The sequence below is a fragment of the Prionailurus bengalensis genome, chromosome E4, assembly GCF_016509475.1.
Source record: "Prionailurus bengalensis isolate Pbe53 chromosome E4, Fcat_Pben_1.1_paternal_pri, whole genome shotgun sequence".
Classification (NCBI taxonomy): domain Eukaryota; kingdom Metazoa; phylum Chordata; class Mammalia; order Carnivora; family Felidae; genus Prionailurus; species Prionailurus bengalensis.
Window position 1 is genome coordinate 20,807,674 of NC_057360.1, and position 24,913 is coordinate 20,832,586.

Sequence of the window (24,913 nt, forward strand, 5' to 3'; positions counted from 1 at the left end):
AGGGGCAGAACCAAAGAAAATGCTTATTAACTAGGAGAAGAAAAAGATACATAAATAATAATGAATTAGATGAATTACCATGTGATTCTCATTGTGATACTCATTTAAATGTAAATTTAAATGTGATACTCATTTAGATATGGTTGGGAGTTAGGTAGACTGGGTTCTAGTTTCATCCTTGCTTATTCATTTTATAACCTGTTTCATTACTTAACTTTGTTGACTTCGGTGTCCTTAGAACACCCTTCCACCTTTGAAAAGGCATTTAAAAAGAAGAATCACGAAAGTTTTCATATTTTAACATATGAAGAATGTGATTAAAGCTCCTTTAGTGAAAATATTCCAAATATGATAAATATCATTACATCTGTGTCTGTAGATATGTAGGTATGATCTTGTATGTAAAATGATGCACTGTTTTGATTGCCTCCAAGCTTCTCCATTTGATTAGGTTTTAGGTTCATCATGTTGTCATATGTGATAAACAGGCCAGTTAATTTTCTCCCAATAATATTGACCCGTTTTATTTATTGCAGCAAATATACTACTCTCCTCACAGATAATGAAAACAGGCTATTGCTCTTCCCATCCATGTAAGTATGGTTTATTTTTGAAAGTATTTCTTAGAAGGAAAATATGCGTATTTTTATTTTTCATAGTACTTTGTTATACAGAAAATATTAAAATTGTAGCAGAAACCCAATAATTGTCCATATAATTTAAATAATTAAATTCTATCATTTAATCAGTGTTTTCATTTGTTCAATTGCATATTCAATTTTACATGTTTATAATATTTAAGTACTGCAAAATATTTTTTTTAGTTTTAAATTTCTTTCTTCTGAAATTTTATTTTACTGTGGAAGGAACACTTAACATGAGATCTATCTTCTTAACAATTTTTTTTCAATACAGCGTCAATGAGTCTAGGCAACGTTGTACAGCAGACGTCTGCTACTATTGTCTCCTTTTTCCTTCTTCTTACCTCTCCTTTTCTTCCTATCTTCTCTCTTATCTTTCCTCCCTTTTCTTTTCTTACACTGTGAAGTAACCAGTATTAACAGCTTGGTATTTACCTCTCCACATTTTTCCTCTGTTCTTACAATCCTACACAATAAGTGTAGAGAATTTTTGGAGGGAACTATTATTTTCTTTACAAAAAAGAGGATCATACTGTTTACATTTTCTTTTTCCTGTTTCTTCTTCTTTTTTTAATGTTAGTACTGGTATAACCCACTAGATCAGTACAAGCGCTACTAGATGTAGTAGGGCTAATGCTTTAAAATATCACAAATATTCGATACTGTATACGTTTTCTGTATATTATATTCTTTTTGTCAGTTGAGGATGACCTGTTATAACACTAATATCATAAGTCTGCCACCTTAATCTTTTAGGAAACCTAATAAAAGAGTAGAAGTGGTCCAACTGAATGATGTGATGGACGCCATGCTAGAGAGGGCTGGTGTGGAGAATCAGGAATATACAGGGCCAACCAAGGTAATTGCAAAGATCATTGTAACCTAGTTATTAAGAGCATACATTCTGAGGGGTGCCTGGATGGCTCAGTCAGTTGAGCGGCCGACTTTGGCTCAGGTCATGATCTCATAGCTCGTGAGTTAGAGCCCCGCGTTGGGCCCTGTGCTGACAGCTCGGAGCCTGGAGCCTGCTTCCCATTCTGTGTCTCCCTCTCTCTCTGCCCCTCCCCCTCTCATGCTCTGTCTCTCTCTGTCTCAGAAATAAATAAACATTAAAAAAAAAAAAAGCATGCATTCTGGGAGCCAGAAAGGCTGGATCGAAACCCTGCCCTGCCATTTATTAGTTAGTGACCTTAGACAAATCATTTAATGTATTTGTGCCTCAATATCGTCATCTTTACATTAGAGGTAATATCTCATGAAGCGAAAAATAGAACTACGGTTCAGCAGTTGCACTATTAGGTATTTACTGAAAGGATACAAAAATACATATTCAAAAGGGTACATGAACCCCAAGTTTATAGCAGCACTATCAACAATAGCCTAACTATCGAGGGAGCCCAAATATCCACCAACTGATGGATGGATAAAGAAGATGTGGTATATATATATACAATAGAATATTACTTAACCATCAAAAAGAATGAAATCTTGCCATTTGCAATGGCATGGATGGAGCTAGCATGTATTACACTAAGTGAAATAAGACAGACAAATATCATATGATTTCACTAATATATGGAATTTAAGAAACAAAACATGATGAACATATGGGAAAAAGGTGGAAAAAAGAAAAGAGGGAAACAAGCCACAAGAGACTCTTACCAATAGAGAACAAACTGAGGGTTGACAGAGGGAGGTGGATGGGAGATGGGCTAGATGGGTGTTGGGTATTAAGGAGGGCATTTGTTGGGATGAGCACTGGATGTTGAATCACTGAACTGTGCTCCTGAAACCAATATTGTGCTGTATGTTAACTAACTAAAATTTATATAAAATAAATTAAATTACAGGTAATAATAATATCTACTTCATAGGACTGTTGAGATTAAATAGCATATGAATATAAAAGGTTTAGATAGTGCTTGGCATGTAATAGACACTGTATAACTGTTAGTATTATTATTACCGTATTTCATTGACTATAAGGTACCACTGATTATAAGCCCCTTATTATTTTATGTACCATTACCAAACATTGCCAATTAAACCATGCTTTCTTACCACTTAAAATTTTATTTTGTTAATGAAAAGAGCTCTTTCAATCTTACATAGTTATAGATATTTTTCTTTCTTTTTTTTTTTTTTTAACATTTATTTATTTTTGGGACAGAGAGAGACAGAGCATGAACGGGGGAGGGGCAGAGAGAGAGGGAGACACAGAATCGGAAACAGGCTCCAGGCTCTGAGCCATCAGCCCAGAGCCTGACGCGGGGCTCGAACTCACGGGCCGCGAGATCGTGACCTGGCTGAAGTCGGACGCTTAACCGACTGCGCCACCCAGGCGCCCCTAGATATTTTTCTTTATGCAGGCCCTTTCTGTTTTGTAAATTTTGATTTTTACAGAATTTGAAACTCATAGACAAGTTCAGTATAAGACATTTCTATGTAAGCTTTACCCAAATTCTCTAGTAGTTTACATTGTGCCCTACTTGCTTATTCGTTCTCTCTTCCCCCCTTCATACATATCCCTATATGTATAGTTTTTTTCTGAACTATTTTAGAGTAAGCTGGTGACATCATGCCTCTTTATCACCAAACATTTCAGGGTGTTATTTCCTATGGATAAGGACATTCTCTTACATATGCATAATAACAGTTGCCAAGTCAGGAGATTTAACATTTATGTGAGAGTATTATCTGTCCATATTCAAATTTCAGATTTTATCAATTCTCCCTATATTGGTTTTTATAGCTATTTACCCCTCTGTTTCAGGATTCCAGGATCACATAGTGCTTTTATTTATTTATTTAAAAACTTTTTTTTAATGTTTATTCATTTTTGGAAGAGAGAAAGAGACAGAGCACCAGTGGCGGTGGGGCAGAGAGAGAGGGGAGACACAGAATCTGAAGCAGGCTCCAGCCTCTGACCTGTCGGTACAGAGCCTGACGCGGGGCTCAAACCCATGAACCACGAGATCATGACCTGAGCTGAAGTTGGACACTTAACTGACTGAGCCACCCAGGCGCCCCCTCACATGGTGCTTTTAGTTGTTGTGTTCTTTTAGACAGTTTATAATCTGAAACAGTTTTTTTTTGTTTTTCTTGACCATGATATTCGAGCAGATGCCAGTTAATCTGTAGAATGTTCTTCAGTTTTGGTTTGTCTGACATGTACTTATGATTAGATTCAGGTTATATACTCTTGTCAGGGATGATATAGAAGCAATACCGTAACCTCAATGCACCGTATAAAGAGGTACATGATTAAACATAGATGTTTAAAAATAATATATCATTTGTGTGTGTATATTTATAAGGAAAATATAAGTGACATAACTTATCAAGGTGTTTCTTAAACATTCACATTCAGAGTGTTTACCTCCTAAAATGGGTTTTTACTGACAAGACTGTAATAAACACTGACGATACTCCTTATCTTCTGCCAGATGCACAAACTACTGCATATGCTGAAGAAGGAACAGACTATTTACAATACAGTATTTCATGAACTTATTCGACAAGTCAGTGTGGACTGTGCAGATAGAGGAGAACTACTGTCCAAAATCAGGTTAGAGCCGTTATTGGAGTATCCTGGTTTCCTTTTGAGTTTTATGTTACAATTATGTTTATATCTGTTTTTGAGCAAATCACAAAAGTTCCCTTCTTTATCCTATTGGTAACAAGGAACTGAATTGCATTTCTGTTACTTTTTCTATAGTAAAAATATAATAGTTGAGAACTTCCTTAAGATGATTTCTGTTGGGATGTTTGATACCATAGTCTTTTATGATTAGGAGTGAAGTGCTATGTGAAATACTAGAAAAAGTATAGATTTTGGAGACAGACTGATCTGGTTTAAATCATCACATAGATGTGTGACTTTGGTAAAAGTGTGAGCCTTAGTTTCCTCATCTGTAAATGCAGGTAATAACTACTGTGAACATTTTCTTTGCCCATTTGTTCATTCATCACTCAGTGATGTCTGTTGAGTGTCTGTGTCAAGCCTTAGGATGCTTCATAGGATTGTCACGAGAAGTAGATGCTCAGTACATATAATTATTACAGATGATCGTGATAAATACTATTGTCGTATAATGCTTCTTATGACTGTGGTACTTTACAAAAAGCTGGAAGGAATAGTGGAATTAGAATACTGGGTTCAAATTTTGTATCTACAGTTTACTTGCCATGGAACCATAAGCAAATTATTAGCTCTCTCTGAATGAGAATTAATAACATAAATTTACCCTATTTGCCTGCTGTCTGATTTATGGAAGCTGAGTCCTCCTGTCTGATGGTGCTGAGAAACGAAGAGCAAAGCCGTTAATAAGAGACTGGTCAAGATTAGATACTAAGGAGTAGGTTCTTAGAGCACCTCAACAGCTGGAGAATGCAAATTAGAATGAAGAAAGGGACAGCTGAAGTTTGAGTTGTCATTCTAAGAACAAAGCCTGGGATAGATGAGGAAGCACGGTAAAGGAGCTGGATGACTCAGAGTGGATCCAGACTTGCCCCTTATCAGGAGTAGGGATGAGTGGGACTCTTCCAGCTGATTTCAGGAATTAGCTTCTAGGGGCCCAGATCAGGTGGGGTTCTATCCCAGGAAGTCTGACAGAAAGAGACAGGCAGGCAAGCCAAAACCAAAAATCCCCACTTCTTTCAGGTTTTCTTAGTAAAATATACTGCGTGTGAAAAGCACACTAATTAGTCAATATTGATTTCATGCCGTATCACCGCCATTACAATGTCATAAAGAACAGTTTCATGCCCCCGAGCCCCCACGTCACCTATTCATTCCTTCTCCATTCCCATTCCCTTGAACCTGTAGCAACCACTGACCCTTCTACTGTCTCTATACTTTTTTCTCTTGCAGAATGTGACATAGTTGGGATCATGCAGCACATAGTCTTTTCAGACTGGTTGCTTTACTCACACCTGAATTTTAACTGCTGACATATTTTCTGATCATTATTTTGTGGAATTCATTAAGTTGTGAGCATCGTATCATTACTTTTGAACAATTTGATTATGATGTGCCTTGGTATAATTTTCTCTATGTTTCTTGTGATTGGTGGTCATTGAGCTTTTTGGATCTGTGAGTGTATGTTTTTCATCAAATATGGGAATTTTTTTAGCTAGTTTTTCTCCTTCAAGTTTTTTTTTCTACCCTCTCCCCTTTTCAGGAGAGTCCATTTACTCACATATCAGCCCACTAATAATGACATAGTCCTGATAATGTTTTGAACATTTTTTCTTTTAAAATCTTTTTCATTTTATATAGTTGTTCTACTGCTTGATTGCTTGATTTTGGAGAGAGAGAGAGAAGAAAGTGCAAGCAGGGGAGAGGGGCAGAAGAAGAGAGAGAATCTTAAGCAGGCTCCATGCTCAGCACAGAACCTGATGTGGGATTCTATCCCATGACCATGAGATCATGACCTGCACTGAATCAAGAGTTAGACGCTTAACCAACTGAACCAGCCACCCAGGGGCCCCTCATTTTGTATAGTTTCTACTGTTCTATCTTCAAGTTCACTAATCTTTTCTTCTAAAGTATCTAATCTGCTTTAAATCCCATTCAGTGATGTTTCCAACTCAGATATTGTAGTTTTCATCTCTGAAAGCTCAATTTGGGTCATTTCAAAAATATTTGCCATGTCTCTACTTAACATTGCAAACATACAAAATATAGTTACAGGTTTTTTTTCCCCCCAAAGCTGATATATCTATTTTATAATGGAAGAGAGTACTTTCAGTATTTTTAGTTGCTGCATTTTAAAAACATCTAAAGCTATTTGTGTGGTTCTTCCCAAACCCTCAATCCTGCCATGGGATCCCAGGCCAGGAGGCTATAGGAAGGACTATTGAATTTCTGAGTGCAAGAAAATGGTGTCCCTTGCCCAAAGTTTCTCCAAGCAGAGCCAACCGCTCCTCCAAACAGGGCTGATGAGGCTGTCTCAACACCCCTAGGGAGTGGTAATCCTGAAGGCAGTACTTGGAGGGGTGCCTGTCGGATGGGGGAGGTTTCAGGCTAGCCTTCCCCAGATCCCTAACCAGGGTGATCATCACTGGCTACTGTAAGAATCAGGCTGTAAAAATATTTTTGTAGCTCAAGCAGGGACCAGAAGTAATGGGAGATGACTTTCTTCTCTTCTCAGCTATGGGCATCTCTGCGTATGTCTGCTTGTATCCATCAGGCAGGGGTCCTAGCCAAAGTCCTAGCAGCCTCAGAGCACCACCATCTGGCCCCAAGCTCTGGCCCCTGGACGGGCACACTGGCTTGCTGGGGTCCCTGATGCTGAGCAGAAATGTGCAGAGCACATGGGCAAAGTCTGTCCTGGAACCCAGCCAGGAGCTGGTTCAGACTTTTAGGCTTTAACTTTTCTGGAAACCACTGTATATAGGGGCCAGGGAGACCCCTGAAAGCGTTGAAGCACAGATTTGTGTCCTCCACCAGTGCAGGCGCCTGTGCCTGTAGAGCCGTCTCCTGACGCTTCTATATGGAAATCTCATCAGGTCCACCCTGAGACTTTGGCAAGGAAATTTTCTGTGCCACCAAAGTACATGAAAACTTATCTCCTAGTATCTGAGTGACCTCTTCCAGCTTTGAATGTCCTTGTCTGTTAATTCTAACATTTATGCCAGTTCTGGGTGAGTTTTTTCTCCTCATAGGTGTGTTCTCTGCTTTCTTGGCATGCCTGGTAAATTTGATTGATGGCAGACATTGTGAATTTTAGCTTATTGGATGCTGTGTATTTTTGCATTTCTAAAAATATTCTTGAACTTTGATTTGTGACATGATTAAGCTACTTGAAAACACTTTGGTGCTTTTGGGCCTTTAGGCAGACCAGAACGGTGCTTAATTTATGGCTGATTGTTTGTAAATACTTTGGCAAGACTCTTCTTTGAATCCTAAGTTTTTCTAGACTGGCTGGTTAGAACCAGCACCATTTCTAGCAGTGTGTGAATGCTGGGTGCTCTTACCTCCCGATCCTTTCAGATGGTTTCTTCCCCGGCCTCAGGTAGTTTCTTCACATTTATGATCTTTCCTGATCTTGATGATGATCCTGATCTTTCCTTAGCTGATTACTTGAGAAGGACCCTCTGCAGACCTCCAGAGGATCTCTCGGAATAGCTCTTTTCTCTCCAGTACCCGGTCCTCTGAACTCTTGCTGCTTTCCTCTCCCCAGGCTCCTAGCTCTGTCTCCTTAACTCAGAGAGTCCCCTGGGCTTCTCCAGCATTCTCTCTCCTTGTGCTTTGGCCTGGAAACTTTCAAGTCTGCAACTTGGAGCAATCATAGGGCTTTATTTACTTCTAGTCTCTCACTGATTACTCTCTTTCATTGCCTTGTATTCAGTGTCTTGAAAATTTTTGTTTCACATGTGTCTTGAAAATTGTTTTACATACTTTGCCTTTGTTGTTGTCGACGTCGTCATTGAGGTTATTTCAGGCAGGAGAATAAATTTAGTTCCTCTGGATTTATTTTTATTTTTGTACCTGTATCTATACCACAATCCTATGTATAGGTTAATATCCTTAATAAGTTTTAGAAAATTATCAGTGGTGATCTCTTTGGTAAATATCTGTTCTCCATTTTCTCTGTTTTCTCTTTTTGGAACTCTGATTAAATTTATATTAGACATTCTCATCTGTGCTTTTTGTCTCTTTATCTCTTTTTCATAATTTCCAACACCTTGTCTCTGTACTATATTTTGGGTAGTTTTTTCAAAGATATTAATAAGCGCTTTAGCTGCATCTTTTCTGCTAAAACCCATCTTTTGAGTTTTATAATCAATAATTGTATTATCCACCTAAGAGTTCTGTTGTTTGTTTTTGTATCTGTCTCATCATATTTAATATTTTTTATTGCTCATTTATTTTTAGATTCAATCTTTCATTTCTCAAACATTTCATGGATGGTTTCATATTCTAAATCTCATATTTCTAATATATGAAACTATTAGTATCTAGAATTACTATTTGTTGTTTCTTCTTGGTCTCATTTATGATGGTTTATTTACATATTTTGCAATATTTGCTTTTATAGCTAACATTTGGTTAATCTTAATCATGAAATCCTCAGAATGTAAATCATGGATGCTTCCTGAAGAGAGGATTTGTATTTTCTTCCTTCTGGAATCCTGACCGTATGTGATAGTCCAGTACTCAGGTCTCTTACTTCGAAGCCAGTCCAAGGCTTAGTGTCAGACCCAAAGTTGGTATTTTAAAAAATTTATTTATTTATTTTTAATTGAAGTGTAGTTGACATATTATATTAGTGTCAGGTGTACAACATAGTGATTTGACATTATATACATTACAAAACACTCACCATGATAAGTCACCATACAAAAGTAATACAATACTTTTTACTGTATTCCCTGTGCTGTACTTTACAGCTTCATAACTTATTTATTTTATAACTGAGAGTTTGTACCTCTTAGTCCCTTTCAACTACTTTGCCCAGCCCTTTATCCCCTCTCCTCTGGCAACCACCAGTTTGTTCTCTGTACTTATAAGTCTGCTTCTGTTTTGTTTTCTTTGTTTTGTTTTTGAGATTCCACATATAAGTGAAATCAAAATGGTATTTGTTTTCTTTGTCTGACTTATGTCTCTTAGCATAATACCTTAGGTCCATATCACAAGTGGCGAGATTTTTTTTTAATGACTGAATAATATTCCATTGTTTATAGATACAACCATTTCCTTATCCATTCATCTATTGATGGATACTTACGTTGCTTCCATATCTTTGTTATTGTAAATAATGCTGCAATAAACACAGGAGTGCATTTATCTTTTCAAATGAGTTTTTTTTTTTTTTTTATATATTCTTCAGGTAAATACTCAGAAGTGGAATTACTGGATCATATGGTATTTTTATTTTTAATTTTTTGAGGAACCTCCATACTATTTTCATAGTGCTGCACCAATTTACATTCTCACCAATAATGCATGAGGGTTCCTTTTTTTCCACATCCTCACCAACACTTGTTATTTTGGACCCCCCTTTTTTTTTTTTTTTAAAGATTTTATTTGTAAGTAATCTCTACACCCAATGGGGGTCTTGAACTCACAGTTCCACAGACCAAGAGTCGTACACTCCACTGACTGAGCTAGGCAGGTGCTACTTTGGGTCTTTCTGATTCCAGCCATTGTGACAGGTATGAGGTGATACCTTATTGTGGTTTTGATGTGCATTTCCTTGATGATTAGTGATGTTGAGCATCTTTTCATGTGCCCGTTGTTCATCTGCATGTATTTTTTGGAAAATTATCTATTCATGTGTTCTGCCTATTTTTAAATCACACTGTTTCATTGGTGTTAACTTATATGATTTCTTTATCTATTTTGGATATTAGCCCCTTATTGGATATATCACTTGCAAATATCTCCTTTTCAGTAGATTGCCTTTCGTTTTGCTGATGGTTTTCTTCGCTGTGCAAAAGTGTTTTATTTTGGTGTAGTCCCGCTTACTTATTTTTACTTTTGTGTGGCCCTTTTCTGAAGAGAGGGATCCAAAAAATATTGTTAAGACCGATGTCAGAGACATTATGGCCGATGTTTTCTTTTAGAAGTTTTTTGGTTTCAGGGCCCACATTTAAGTCTTTATTCCATTTTGAGTTTATTTTTGTATATTATATGATGTAAGAAAGTGGTCTAATTTCATTCCTTTCATTATGTTCATCCAGTTTTCTCAATACCATTTATCAAAGAGATTGTCTTTTCCCTATGCTATAGTCTTGCCTCCTTTGTCATAGATTAATTGACTATATAAGTGTGGGTTTACTTCTGGCCCTCTGCTTTATTCCATTGATCTATGTGTCTGTTTTTGTGTGTGTACCACGCGGTTCTGACTACCAATGCGTTGTAGTATAGTTTGAAATCTGGGAGTGTGATACCTTCAGCTTTGTTCTCCTTTCTCAAGATTGGTTTGGCTCTTAGGGTTTTTAAGGTTCCATATGATTTTAGGATTATTTGTTCTAGTTCTGTGAAAATTGTTGTTAGCATTCTGATAGAGATTGCATTGAGTCTGTGGGTTGCTTTGGGTAGCAAGGACATTTTAATGATACTAATTTTTCTGATCCATGAGTAGGGTATATCTTTTCATTTGTTTGTGTTATCTTTAATTTCTTACGTCAATATCTTACAGTTTTCAGAGTATAGGTCTTTCATCTCCTTGGTAAAATGTATTACTAGATATTTTATTATTTTTGGTGCGATTATAAAAGAGATTTTTTTTCCTTTTTTTAATTAAAAAATTGTTTTTGTTACTAAATGGGATTGTTTTCTTGTTTTTTCAGTTTATTCATTTTGAGAGAGAGAGATCGAGAGCTCAAGGGGAGGGGCAGAGAGAGAGGGAGAGAGAGAGAATCCTAAGCAGGCTCTGCTCTTGTCAGTGCAGAGCCGAACATGGGCTTGATCTCACAAACTGTGAGATCATGACCTGAGCTGAAATCAAGAATCAGAGGCTTAACCGACTGAGCCACCCAGGCACCTCAGATGGGATTGTTTTCTTAATTTTTCTGTCTGCTACTTTGTTATTAGTATATAGAAATGTAACATTTCTATATATTAATTTTGTATCCTGCAAATTTACTGAATTCACTTACTAGTTCTAATAGTTTTTTGGGGGGAGTCTTTAGGGTTTGCCATATATAATATTATGTCATATGTGAATAGTGACAGTTTTATTTCTTCCTTACCAATTTGAATTCCTTTTATTTTTGTTCCTTGTCTGATTGCTCTGGCTGGGACTTCTAGTACTATGTTGAATACAAGTGGTGAGAGTAAGCATCTTTGTGTTGTTACTGATGTTAGAGAAAATATTTCACCTTTTAACCATTGAGTATGTTAACTGTGAGTTTGTCATAGATAGGCTTTATTATATTGAGTTATGTTCCCTCTATATCATTTTGTTGAGAGTTTTATCACGAATGGATGTTGAATTTATCAAATACTTTTTCTGCATCTATTGAGATGAGCATATGGTTTTTATCCTCTATTTTGTTAATGTGGTATATCCATCACTGATTGATTTGTGGACATTGACTCATTCTTCCATCCCTAGAATAAATCCCACTTGATTGTGGTCACTGATTCTTTTAATGTGTTGTTGAACTTGGCTTGCTAATATTTTGTTAAGGATTTTGGCATCTATGTTTCTTAAGGATAATTGACTTCTAATTTTCTTTTTTGTGATGTCTTTGGTCTTGCTATCGGGGTAATGCTGTCTTTATAGAATGAATTTGAAACAATTCTTCCTTTTCTATTTTTTGGAATAGTTTGAGAATAGGTGTTAACTCTTCTTTAAATATTTGGTAGTGGGGCGCCTGGGTGGCGCAGTCGGTTAAGCGTCCGACTTCAGCCAGGTCACCATCTCGCGGTCCGGGAGTTCGAGCCCCGCGTCAGGCTCTGGGCTGATGGCTCAGAGCCTGGAGCCTGTTTCCGATTCTGTGTCTCCCTCTCTCTCTGCCCCTCCCCCGTTCATGCTCTGTCTCTCTCTGTCCCAAAAATAAATAAACGTTGGAAAAATAAATAAATAAATAAATAAATATTTGGTAGAATTCACCTTTGTAGCCATCTCATCCTGGCTTCTGTTGGTTTTGAGGTTTTTGTTTAGGGATTCAATTTAATTACTAGTAATTTGTCTGCTTAGATTTTCTATTTCTTCTTGATTCATTCTGCTAAGGTTGTATGTTTCTAGGAATTTATCCATTTCTTCTAGGTTGTTGGAATTTGTTGGTAAATAATTTTTCCTAGTAGTCTCTTGTAGTCCTTTGTATTTCTGTGGAGTCATTGTACCTTCTATTTCATTTCTCATTTTATTTATTTGAGTACTCTCTCTTCTTGATGAGTCTGGCTAAAGGTGTATCAAGGTGTTATTTTCAGAGAAATGCCTTTTAAGTTCACAGATCTTTTTTTTTTTCAGTTTATATTTTCTTTTTTTTTAATTAAAAAAAATTTTAAGGTTTATTTATTTTTTGAGAGAGAGAAAGAGAGAGTGACAGAGTGCTAGCAGAGGAGGGGAAGAAAGAGAGGGAGACACAGAACCTGAAGCAGGCTCTAGGCTCCGAGCTGTCAGTACAGGGCCCGACATGGAGCTTGAACTCATGAACCGTGAGATCATGACCTGAGCCGAAGTCAGATGCTTAATCAACTGAGCCACCCAGGCACCCCATATTTTATTTATTTCTGCTCTCTGATCTTTAGTATTTCCTTCCCTCAACTAACTTTGGGCTTTATTCTTCTTTTTTCTAGTTCTTTTAGGTGTAAGATTAGATTATTTGATATTTTTCCTATTTCTTGAGGTAAGCTTGTATCACCATAAACTTCCCTCTTAGAACTGCTTTTGCTGTGTCCTATGTATTTGTAAACAATGTGTTCCCATTTTTATTTACCTCAAGGTATTTTTTAATTTTCTGTTTGATTTCTTTGTTAACCCATTTTTTTCTTTTTAGTAGCATGTTGTTTAGCCTCTAATTTCATACTCTTGTGATCAGAAAAGATGCTTGACATGATTTAAATCTTCTTAAATGTATTAAGACCTGTTTTATGGCCTGATATATGACCTATCTTGAAGTGTTTCAGATATACTTGAAAAAAATGCATTCTGCTGTTTTTGGATGAAATGTTCTCTATATATCTCTTGAGTCCATCTGATCTAATGTCATTCAAAGCCACTGTTTCCTTATTGATTTTCTGTCTGGGATGATCTATCCATTGATGTAAGTGGAGTATTAAAGTCCCCTACTATTTTTGTATTACGTCAATTTCTCCCTTTATATCTGTTAATACTTACTTTATAAGTTAGATGCTTCTATATTGGGTGGATAGATATTTACAATTGCTATATCCTTTTGCTCCCTTTAGCATTATGTAATGCTGTTCTTTGTCCCTTGTTATGTTTTTTTGTTCTGAAGTCTATTTTGTGTGATATAAATATTGCTACCCCAGCTTTTTTTCATTTCCATTTGTATGGAATATCTTTTTCTATCCCTTCACTGTCAGTCTGTATATGTCTATATGTGAAGTGAGTCTCTTGTAGGCAGCATATAGATGAATCTAGTTTTTTTTGGTTTTGTTTAATCACTTAGTCACCTTACATCTTTTGATTGGAGCATTTAGTTCATTTACATTTAAAGTAATTCTTGATATTTGTGCTTATTGCCATTTTGTTCATTGTTTTCTGGTTCTTTTTATAGTTCTTCTCTGTTCCTTTCTTTTCTTGCTTTCTTGTGATTTGATGATTTTCTTTAGTGTTATTCTTGGATTTCTTTGTCTTTAAAATTTCTTATGTATCTGTTATAAGTTTTTGGTTTGTGGTTACCATGAGGTTTATAATTTTTTTTTTCAACGATTATTTATTTTTGGGACAGAGAGAGACAGAGCATGAACGGGGGAAGGGCAGAGAGAGAGGGAGACACACAATCGGAAACAGGCTCCAGGCTCTGAGCCATCAGCCCAGAGCCTGACGCGGGGCTCGAACTCCCGGACCGCGAGATGGTGACCTGGCTGAAGTCGGACGTTTAACCGACTGCGCCACCCAGGCGCCCCACCATGAGGTTTATATAGAACACCCTATGTATTTAATAGTCTGTTTTATTTTATTTTCAAATTTTTATTTAAATTCTAGTTAGTTAACATATAGTGCAATCTTGGTTTCAGGAGTAGAATTCAGTGATTCATCACTTACATACAACAGCCAGTGCTCATCATAGCAAATGCCTTCCTTAGTACCCATCACTCATCTAGCCCATCCCCCACCCACCTCCTGTTTGTTCCCTATTTTTGGAGAAGAGACTCTCATGGTTTGTTTCCCTCTCTCTTTCCCTGCTGCCCCATATGCTCATCTGTTTTGTTTCTTAAGTCCCACAAATGAGTGAAATCATATGGCATTTGTCTTATTTTGCTTAGCATAATACATTCTAGCTCCATCCATGTCATTGCAAATGGCAAGATTTCATTCTTTTTTTATGGCTAAGTAATATTCCATTGTGTATATATACTGCATCTTCTTTATTCATCCATCAGTTGATGGACATTTGGGCTCTCTCCCTAGTCTGGCTATTGTTGATATTGCTGCTGTAAACATCAAGGTGCATGTACCCCATTGAATCTATATGTTTGTATCCTTTAGGTAAATTCCTAGAGTGCAATTGCCGGATCATAGGGTAGTTCTATTTTTAACTTTTTGAGGAACCTCCATACTGTTTTCCAGAGTGGCTGCACCTGTTTTCATTCCCATCAATAGTGTAAGAGGGTTTCCCTTTCTCTGCATCCTTGCCAACACCTGTTGTTTCTTATGTTGTTAATTTTAACCATTCTGACAGGTGTGAGGTGGTATCTCATCTTGGTTTTGACTTCTATTTTTTGATGATACGTGATGTTGAGCAGCTTTTCATGTGTCTCATAGCTGTCTGGATGTCTTCTTTGGAAAAGTATCTATTCTTGTCTTCTGCCCATTTCTTCACTGGATTACATATTTTTTGGGTGTTGATTCTGGTAAGTTCTTTAGAGATTTTGGATGCTAACCTTTCATCTGATATGTCATTTGCAAATATCTTCTCGCATTCTGTCAGTTGACTTTTAGTTTTGTTGATTGTTTCCTTCACTGTACAGAAGCTTTTGTCTTGATGAGGTCCCAAAAGTTTATTTTTGCTTTTGTTTTCCTTGCCTCTGGAGACATGTCTAGTAAGAAATTGCTATGGCTGAGGTCAAAGAGGTTGCTGCCTGTGTTCTCCTTTAGGATTTTGATGGTTTCCTGTCTCACATTTCGGTCTTTTATCCATTTTGAGTTTATCTTTGTGTGTGGTATAAGAAAGTGGTCCATGGGGCACCTGGGTGGCTCAGTCAGTTAAGCATCTAATTCTTGATTTCTGCTCAGGTCATGATCTCATGGTTTCATGAGTTCGAGCTTCGCATTGGGTTTTACACTAACAGTGCAGAGACTGCTTGGGATTCTCCCCCTCTCTCTGTCCCTCCCTCACTTGTGTTTCTCTGTCTCTCTCAAAACAAATAAATAAACTAAAAAAAAAAGAGGCCCAGTTTCATTCTTCTGCATGTTGCTGTCCAGCTTTCCCAACACCATTTGTTGAAGAGACTGTCTTTTTCCATTGGATATTCTTTCCTGCTTTGTCAAAGATTACTTGACCATATAGTTGTAGGTCCATTTCCAGGTTTTCTATTCTTTTCCATTTATTTATTTATTTATTTATTTATTTATTTATTTATTAATTATACATTTTTATTTATTTTTTCTGCTCCACTCTCTTCTGTTCCATTGATCTATGTGTCTGTTTTTGTGCCAGTACCCTAGTGTCTTGATGACTGCTGCTTTATAATATAGCTTGAAATCTGGAATTGTGATGCCTCTAGTTTTGTTTTTCTTTTTCAAAATTGCTTTGGCTCTTTGGGGTCTTTTCTAGTTTCATACAAGTTTTAGGATTGTTTGTTGTAACTCTGTGGGAAATGCTGGCGATATTTTGTTGGGGATTGCATTAAATGTGTAGATCACTTTGGGTAGCATAGACATTTTAACAGTGTTTGTTCTTCCAATCCATGAACATGGAATGCTTTTCCACTTCTTTGTGTCCTCTTCAATTCCTTTCATAAGTCTTCTATAGTTTTTAGAGTGTAGACCTTTACCTCTTTGTTTAGGTTTATTCCTAGGTATCTAATTGTTTTCGGTGCAATTGTAAATAGGATCGCTTCTTTGATTTCTTCTGCTGCTGCTTCGTTATTGGTGTATAGAAATGTAATAGATTTCTGTATGTTTATTTCATATCCTGCGACTTCAATAATTTTTTGGTGGAATCTTTCGTGTTTTCTTCAGAGTATCAAGAAGTCTGCAAATAGTGAAAGTTTGACTTCTTCCTTGCTGATTTGGAGGCCTTTTATTTCTTTTTGTTGTGTGATTGCTGAGGCTAAGACTTCAAGTACTATTTAACAGTCTATTTTAATTTGATGTTTAAGTTTAAATACCTTCTAAAAGTAGTAAATTTTACTCCCCACGCAGCATTTTATGTACTTAACATATTTTACATCTTTTTACTTTATGTGTCCCTTAGCTAATTATTGTAGGTATAATTGGTTTACTGCTTTTGTATTTTAACCTTTATACTACTTTGTAAGTGATTGATCTATTACCTTTATTACATGTTTGCTTTTACCAGTGGATTTTTTTGTTTCATAAGTTTCTTCTACTGGTGGCCTTTCCTTTTCTGCTTAAAGAAGTTCCTTTAACATTTCTTGTTAAGGCCAGGTTAGTGGTGATTAACTCCTTTAACTCTTGTTTGCCTGGGAAACTCAGTTCAATCTGAGTGAACTCCTTTAATTCTGATAGCCTTGCTGGGTAGAGTATCCTTGGTTGTTGGTTTTTTCCTTTCAGCACTTAGAATATATCATGTCATTCTCTTCTGGCTTGCAAAGTTTCTGCTGAAAAATCAGATGATACTCTTATATGTGTTTTCTTGTACATTACTTACTTTTCTCTTGCTATTTTTTTAAAACTAGTTTGCTTTCTCTTTTTTTTAGATTTATTTTTATTTATTTATTTTAGAGAGAGAGAGAACACAACTGGGGGAAAGGAAAAGAAGGAGCGAGAATCTTTTTTTTTTTAATTTATGTTTATTTTTATTTATTTTGAGAGAGAGATAGAGAGCAAGCAGGGGAGGGGCAAAGAGAGAGGGAGACAGAATCCCAAGCAGGCTCTGCACTGTCAGCACAGAGCCTGATATGGGGCTCAAACTCACAAACTGTGAGATCATGACCTGAGTCAAGTTAAGAGTCAGACGCTCAACTGACTGAGCCACCCAGGTACCCCTTCTCTTGCTATTTTTAATATTCTCTCTTTATTTTTAGTTTTTGGAATTAAAATGCCATTAGGCATTAATATGTGCTTTGATGTGAACATCTTTGGGTTCATCTTGTTTGGGGCTGTCTATGTTTCCTGGACCTGGATGTTTGTTTCCTTTTTCAGATTAGGGAAATTTTCAACTATTATTTATTCAAATAAATTTTCTACCCCTTTCTCTCTTTTCCTTCTGAGACCCTATAATATGAATGGTTGTGTACTCAATGTTGCTCTGGTGGTCCATTACCCTATCCTCATTTTAAAAATTCTTTTCTCTTTTTGCTGTTCAGCTTAGATGATTTTCACTACCTTGTCTCTAGATCATTGACCCATTCTGTATCCTCTAATCTTTTTTTCTTTTTTGCATCCTCTAATCTGCTATTGCTTCCCGTTAGTGTATTTTTCATTTCAGTTATTGTATTCTTCAGCTCTTATTGGTTCTTTCTTACATTTTCTATCTCTTTATTGAAATTCTTAGTAAGTTCATCTACTCTTCTCTCAAGTTTGGTCAGTATCTTTATGATCATTACTTTGAACTCTTTATCAGGTAGGTTGATTATCTCTGTTTCATTTAGTTCTTTTTCTGAGGTTTTGTCTTATTCTTTTATTTGGAACATATTCCTCTGTCTCATTATTTTGTCTAACTTTCTGTGTTTGCTTGTATGTATTAAGTAGGTCAGCTGTGTCTCCTGGCCTTGAAGAAGTGTCTTTGTGGGGCCCAGTAGCACATGGGGCCTGCTGGTCTCCCGAACCACATGATCCAGGGATGACCCTTGTGTGGACTATGTGTACCTTCTTGTTGTGATTGGGCCACAACTGCTGTGGGTGCACTGGTAAGTGGGGCTGGTCCCTGGCACGGCCAGCTCTGAGGCCCAGTTGGACTATTGTAGACATGGCGATGGGTGGGACTAGCTCTCCCTAGAGAAGGAGTCACTTTAAAGGAATGTCTGTGCTGGCTGAGGCTAGCTGCTGGGTGTGACAGAACAGTAGTTGCTTAGGAAGACACTTGTCAGGGTAAGCAGGTTGGGCAGGGTGGATCTGGAAGGGGAGGCTGGGATAGGTTCAGTGGCGCTAACAAGGTAGATGGAGGGTGCCAGAGCCGGCATCCCCCAGTGTCAGGCCATCTCACCTGAATGAGCGGGGAAAAAGGGTGCTTTCCAGCACTTCTCTTCCTGGAGAAATTTCTTACAGACCCTTGTCCCTCTATCATATACCCTAAAATTTCTCAATAAATCTTTACTACATTCTAGGTGCTTTTCAAACTGCTGCCTTTGTGTTGGATCCTAGAGTGAGTGATTTAATGTGGCAGCCCTTTAAGAACAGAGTCTCAGTTCCTATAACCCTCTAGCTCTTCCAGAGTTAAACCCTGCTGATTTTCAAAGCCAGATGTTATGGGGGTTCATTTTGCCAGTGCAGATCCCAGGGCAGGAGTTGCCCAGTGTGGGGCTTGAAGCCCTTGCTCCTCGGTGAGGGGACTTATCACACTTGTGATATCCCGCCTGCCTGTGGGGCTCTGTACCAGGGTTAGTTCCTGATGGCATCTTTGCCCTTCCCACCTGTTTATTTTATTTATTTATTTATTTATTTATTTATTTATTTATTTATTTAATTTGTTTCTATTTATTTGTTTTAGAGAGAGGGGGGGAAGGGAGAGAGAGAAAACAAGCAGGGGAGGGGCAGAGAGAAAGAGAGGGAGACACAGAATCTGAAGCAGTCTCCAGGCTCCAAGCTGTGAACGCAGAGCCTAATGTGGGGCTGGAACCCATGAACCATGAGATCATGACTTGATCATGATCAAGCACCCCTGTGTGACTTTTTATTTATATCTTTAGCTGTGAAAGTTCTGTTCTGCTGCTTTTCTGGTCTTTCTCAGAGTAGGGTGGCACTGTATGCAGTTGCAGCCTTGGTATGCCTATGGGAGGATGTGAGTTCAGAATCTTCCTACTCTGCCATCTTACCCTCTTCACGCAGTGTTGTTATTTTTACTGGGGCAACCATGACTTTGGGTTTGCCTAGTGAATACTGATTACCATCTCCCACTCCATTCTTAGCTTATTTTGTTTATTGTTTTTCTTTGTTGCCCCTAGAGATTTCTATTTTTTCCTGCAAACCCAATAATGCTTCAGAAAGTATGCTATGTCATGGATGTAGTTGTATTGTAATAAGAAGACCCTTCAGGGGTGACTGGGTGGCTCAGTCAGTTAAGTGTTTGACTCTTGATTTCGGCTCAGGTAATGATCTCATGATGGTTCATGGGATTTAGCCTTGTGTTGGGTTCTGTATTGACAGTATAGAGTCTGCTTTGGATTCTCTCTCTCCTCTCTCTGTCCCTTCCCCTCTCGTGTGCTCTGTCTCAAAATAAATAAACTTTTTTTTTTTTTTAAAGCAGACCTTTCAGACTATTTGGTCCCTCTATTTCAGGAGGAGAAGTCTTAAAGAAGGTGGTTTTTTTTTTAATTTTTAAAATGTTTTTATTTATTTTTGAGAGAGAGAGAGAGAGAGAGAGAGAGAGAGAGAGAGAGAGACAGACAGAACTAGTGAGGGATGGGCAGAGAGAGAGACACACACAGAATCTGAAGCAGGCTCCAGGCTCTGAGTTCTCAGAACAGAGCTTGATGCAGGGCTCGAACTCACAAATTGTGAGATCATGACCTGAGCTGAAGTTGGATACTTAACCGACTGAACCACCCAAGCACCCCAAGAAGGTGGTTTTTAAAATAGACACTTCCCTATGTGTGAACTGCATAAGGGTTTAAGCAACGGCTGCATAATTCTTTCTGTTATGGGTGAGAGATTAAATGGCCATTCCAACTGAAAGATATAACTCAGTGATCTCAGGCTTAGGATATAACACCTAGGTCACTTTTTTTTTTTTTTCAATATATGAAGTTTATTGTCAAATTGGTTTCCATACAATACCCAGTGCTCATCCCAAAAGGTGCCCTCCTCAATACCCATCACCCACCCTCCCCGCCCTCCCACCCCCCATCAACCATCAGTTTGTTCTCAGTTTTTAAGAGTCTCTTATGCTTTGGCTCTCTTCCACTCTAACCTCTTTTTTTTTTTTTTCCCCTTCCCCTCCCCCATGGGTTTCTGTTAAGTTTCTCAGGATCCACATATGAGTGAAAACATATGGTATCTGTCTTTCTCTGTATGGCTTATTTCACTTAGCATAACACTCTCCAGTTCCATCCACGTTGCTACAAAGGGCCATATTTCATTCTTTCTCATTGCCACGTAGTACTCCATTGTGTATATAAACCACAATTTCTTTATCCATTCATCAGTTGATGGACATTTAGGTTCTTTCCATAATTTGGCTATTGTTGAGAGTGCTGCTATAAACATTGGGGTACAAGTGCCCTTATGCATCAGTACTCCTGTATCCCTTGGGTAAATTCCTAGCAGTGCTATTGCTGGGTCATAGGGTAGGTCTGTTTTTAATTTTCTGAGGAACCTCCACACTGTTTCCCAGAGTGGCTATGCCAATTTGCATTCCCACCAACAGTGCAAGAGGGTTCCTGTTTCTCCACATCCTCTCCAGCGTCTATAGTCTCCTGATTTGTTCATTTTGGCCACTCTGACTGGCGTGAGGTGATATCTGAGTGTGGTTTTGATTTGTATTTCCCTGATGAGGAGCGATGTTGAGCATCTTTTCATGTGCCTGTTGGCCATCCGGATGTCTTCTTTAGAGAAGTGTCTATTCATGTTTTCTGCCCATTTCTTCACTGGGTTATTTGTTTTTCGGGTGTGGAGTTTGGTGAGCTGTTTATAGATTTTGGATACTAGCCCTTTGTCCGATATGTCATTTGCGAATATCTTTTCCCATTCCGTTGGTTGCCTTTTAGTTTTGTTGGTTGTTTCCTTTGCTGTGCAGAAGCTTTTTATCTTCATAAGGTCCCAGTAGTTCATTTTTGCTTTTAATTCCCTTGCCTTTGGGGATGTGTCAAGTAAGAAATTGCTACGGCTGAGGTCAGAGAGGTCTTTTCCTGCTTTCACCTCTAGGGTTTTGATGGTTTCCTGTCTCACATTCAGGTCCTTTATCCATTTTGAGTTTATTTTTGTGAATGGTGTGAGAAAGTGGTCTAGTTTCAATCTTCTGCATGTTGCTGTCCAGTTCTCCCAGCACCATTTGTTAAAGAGACTATCTTTTATCCATCAGATGTTCTTTCCTGCTTTGTCAAAGATTAGTTGGCCATACGTTTGTGGGTCTAGTTCTTGGATTTCCATTCTATTCCATTGGTCTATGTGTCTGTTTTTATGCCAATACCATGCTGTCTTGATGATTACAGCTTTGTAGTACAGGCTAAAGTCTGGGATTGTGATGCCTCCTGCTTTGGTCTTCTTCAAAATTACTTTGGCTATTCAGGGCCTTTTGTGGTTCCATATGAATTTTAGGATTGCTTGTTCTAGTTTCGAGAAGAATGCTGGTGCAATTTTGATTGGGATTGTGTTGAATGTGTAGATAGCTTTGGGTAGTATTGACATTTTGAAATATTTATTCTTCCAATCCATGAGAACGGAATGTTTTTCCATGTCTTTATATCTTCTTCAATGTCCTTCATAAGCTTTCTATAGTTTTCAGCATACAGATCTTTTACATCTTTGGTTAGATTTATCCCTAAGTATTTTATGCTTCTTGGTGCAATTGTGAATGGGATCAGTTTCTTTATTTGTCTTTCTGTTGCTTCATTATTAGTGTATAAGAGTGCAACTGATTTCTGTACATTGATTTTGTAGCCTGCAACTTTGCTAAATTCGTGTATCAGTTCTAGCACACTTCTGGTGGAGTCTATCGGATTTTCCATTTATAATATCATGTCATCTGCAAAAAGTGAAAGCTAGACTTCATCTTTGCCAATTTTGATGCCTTTGATTTCCTTTTGTTGTCTGATTGCTGATGCTAGAACTTCCAACACTATGTTAAACAACAGTGGTGAGAGTGGACATCCCTGTCGTGTTCCTGATCTCAGGGAAAAACCTCTCAGTTTTTCCCCATTGAGGATGATGTTAGCTGTGGGCTTTTCATAAATGGCTTTTATGATCTTTAAGTATGTTCCTTCTATCCTGACTTTCTCGAGGGTTTTTATTAAGAAAGTTTGCTGAATTTTATCAAATGCCTTTTCTGCATCGATTGACAGGATCATATGGTTCTTATCTTTTCTTTTATTAATGTGATGTATCACATTGATTGATTTGTGAATGTTGAACCAGCCCTGCATCCCAGGAATCAATCCCACTTGATCATGGTGAATGATTCTTTTTATATGTTGTTGAATTCGATTTGCTAGTATCTTATTGAGAATTTTTGCATCCATATTCATCAGGGATATTGGCCTGTCTCTGTCTGGTTTAGGAATCAAAGTAATACTGGCTTCATAGAATGAGTCTGGAAGTTTTCCTCCCCTTTCTATTTCTTGGAATAGCTTGAGAAGGATAGGTATTATCTCTGCTTTAAACGTCTGGTAGAACTCCCCTGGGAAGCCATCTGGTCCTGGACTCTTATTTGTTGGGAGATTTTTGATGACTGATTCAATTTCTTCGCTGGTTATGGGTCTGTTCAAGCTTTCTATTTCCTCCTGATTAAGTTTTGGAAGGTGTGGGTGTTTAGGAATTTGTCCATTTCTTCCAGGTTGTCCAGTTTGTTGGCATATAATTTTTCATAGTATTCCGTGAAAATTGCTTGTATCTCTGAGGGATTCGTTGTAATAATTCCATTTTCATTCATGATTTTTATCTATTTGGGTCATCTCCCTTTTCTTTTTGAGAAGCCTGGCTAGAGGTTTATCAATTTTGTTTGTTTTTTCAAAAAACCAACTCTTGGTTTTGTTGATCTGCTCTACAGTTTTTTTAGATTCTGTATTGTTTATTTATGCTCTGATCTTTATTATTTCCCTTCTTCTGCTGGATTTAGGCTGTCTTTGCTGCTCTGCTTCTATTTCCTTTAGGTGTGCTGTTAGAGTTTGTATTTGGGATTTTTCTTGTTTCTTGAGATAGGCCTGGATTGCAATGTATTTTCCTCTCAGGACTGCCTTTGCTGCGTCCCAAAGCGTTTGGATTGTTGTATTTTCATTTTCGTTTGTTTCCATATATTTTTTAATTTCTTCTCTAATTGCCTGGTTGACCCACTCATTCGTTAGTAGGGTGTTCTTTAACCTCCGTGGTTTTGGAGGTTTTCCAGACTTTTTCCTGTGGTTGATTTCAAGCTCCATAGCATTGTGGTCTGAAAGTATGCATGGTATGATTTCAATTCTTGTATACTTATGATGGGCTGTTTTGTGACTCAGTATGTGATCTATCTTGGAGAATGTTCCATGTGCACTCGAGAAAAAAGTATATTCTGTTGCTTTGGGATGCAGAGTTCTAAATATATCTGTCAAGTCCATCTGATCCAATGTATCATTCAGGGCCCTTGTTTCTTTATTGACCGTGTGTCTAGATGATCTATCCATTTCTGTAAGTGGGGTGTTAAAGTCCCCTGCAATTACCACATTCTTATCTATAAGGTTGCTTATGTTTGTGAGTAATTGTTTTATATATTTGGGGCCTCCTGTATTCGGCGCATAGACATTTATAATTGTTAGCTCTTCCTGATGGATAGACCCTGTGATTATTATATAATGCCCTTCTTCATCTCTTGTTACAGCCTTTAATTTAAAGTCTAGTTTGTTTGATATAAGTATGGCTACTCCAGCTTTCTTTTGACTTCCAGTAGCATGATAAATAGTTCTCCATCCCCTCACTCTCAATCTGAAGGTGTCCTCAGGTCTAAAATGAGTCTCTTGTAGACAGCAAATAGATGGGTGGGTCTTGTTTTTTTATCCATTCTGATACCCTTTGTCTTTTGGGTGGCACATTTAGTCCATTTACATTCAGTGTTATTATAGAAAGATACGGGTTTAGAGTCATTGTGATGTCTGTAGGTTTCATGCTTGTAGCGATGTCTCTGGTACTTTGTCTCACAGGATCCCCCTTAGGATCTCTTGTAGGGCTGGTTTAGTGGTGACGAATTCCTTCAGTTTTTGTTTGTTTGGGAAGACCTTTATCTCTCCTTCTATTCTAAATGACAGACTTGCTGGATGAAGGATTCTCGGCTGCATATTTTTTCTGTTCATCACATGGAAGATCTCCTGCCAATCCTTTCTGGCCTGCTACGTTTCAGTAGAGAGATTGGTCACGAGTCTTATAGGTCTCCCTTTATATGTTAGAGCACATTTATCTCTAGCTGCTTTCAGAATTTTCTCTTTATCCTTGTATTTTGCCAGTGTCACTATGATATGTCGTGCAGAAGATCGATTCAAGTTATGTCTGAAGGGAGTTCTCTGTGCCTCTTGGATTTCAATGCCTTTTTCCTTCCCCAGTTCAGGGAAGTTCTCAGCTATTATTTCTTCAAGTACACCTTCAGCACCTTTCCCTCTC

The 24,913-nt window shown here is 37.7% G+C and overlaps 1 protein-coding gene and 1 pseudogene across 1 annotated transcript in view; one reads left to right on the top strand and one right to left on the bottom strand.

The window, feature by feature from the left end:
• Positions 1 to 24,913, top strand: part of AXDND1 (axonemal dynein light chain domain containing 1) — an 86,908-nt gene that overhangs the window by 14,221 nt on the left and 47,774 nt on the right. Inside the window, exons 7-9 of the mRNA XM_043567650.1 lie at positions 537 to 593; positions 1,398 to 1,500; positions 4,088 to 4,209. Of these exons, the coding sequence (XP_043423585.1) occupies positions 537 to 593; positions 1,398 to 1,500; positions 4,088 to 4,209 (282 nt within the window). The remainder of the gene's footprint in view (positions 1 to 536; positions 594 to 1,397; positions 1,501 to 4,087; positions 4,210 to 24,913) is intronic.
• On the bottom strand, positions 6,670 to 7,308 carry LOC122476424 (annotated as a pseudogene).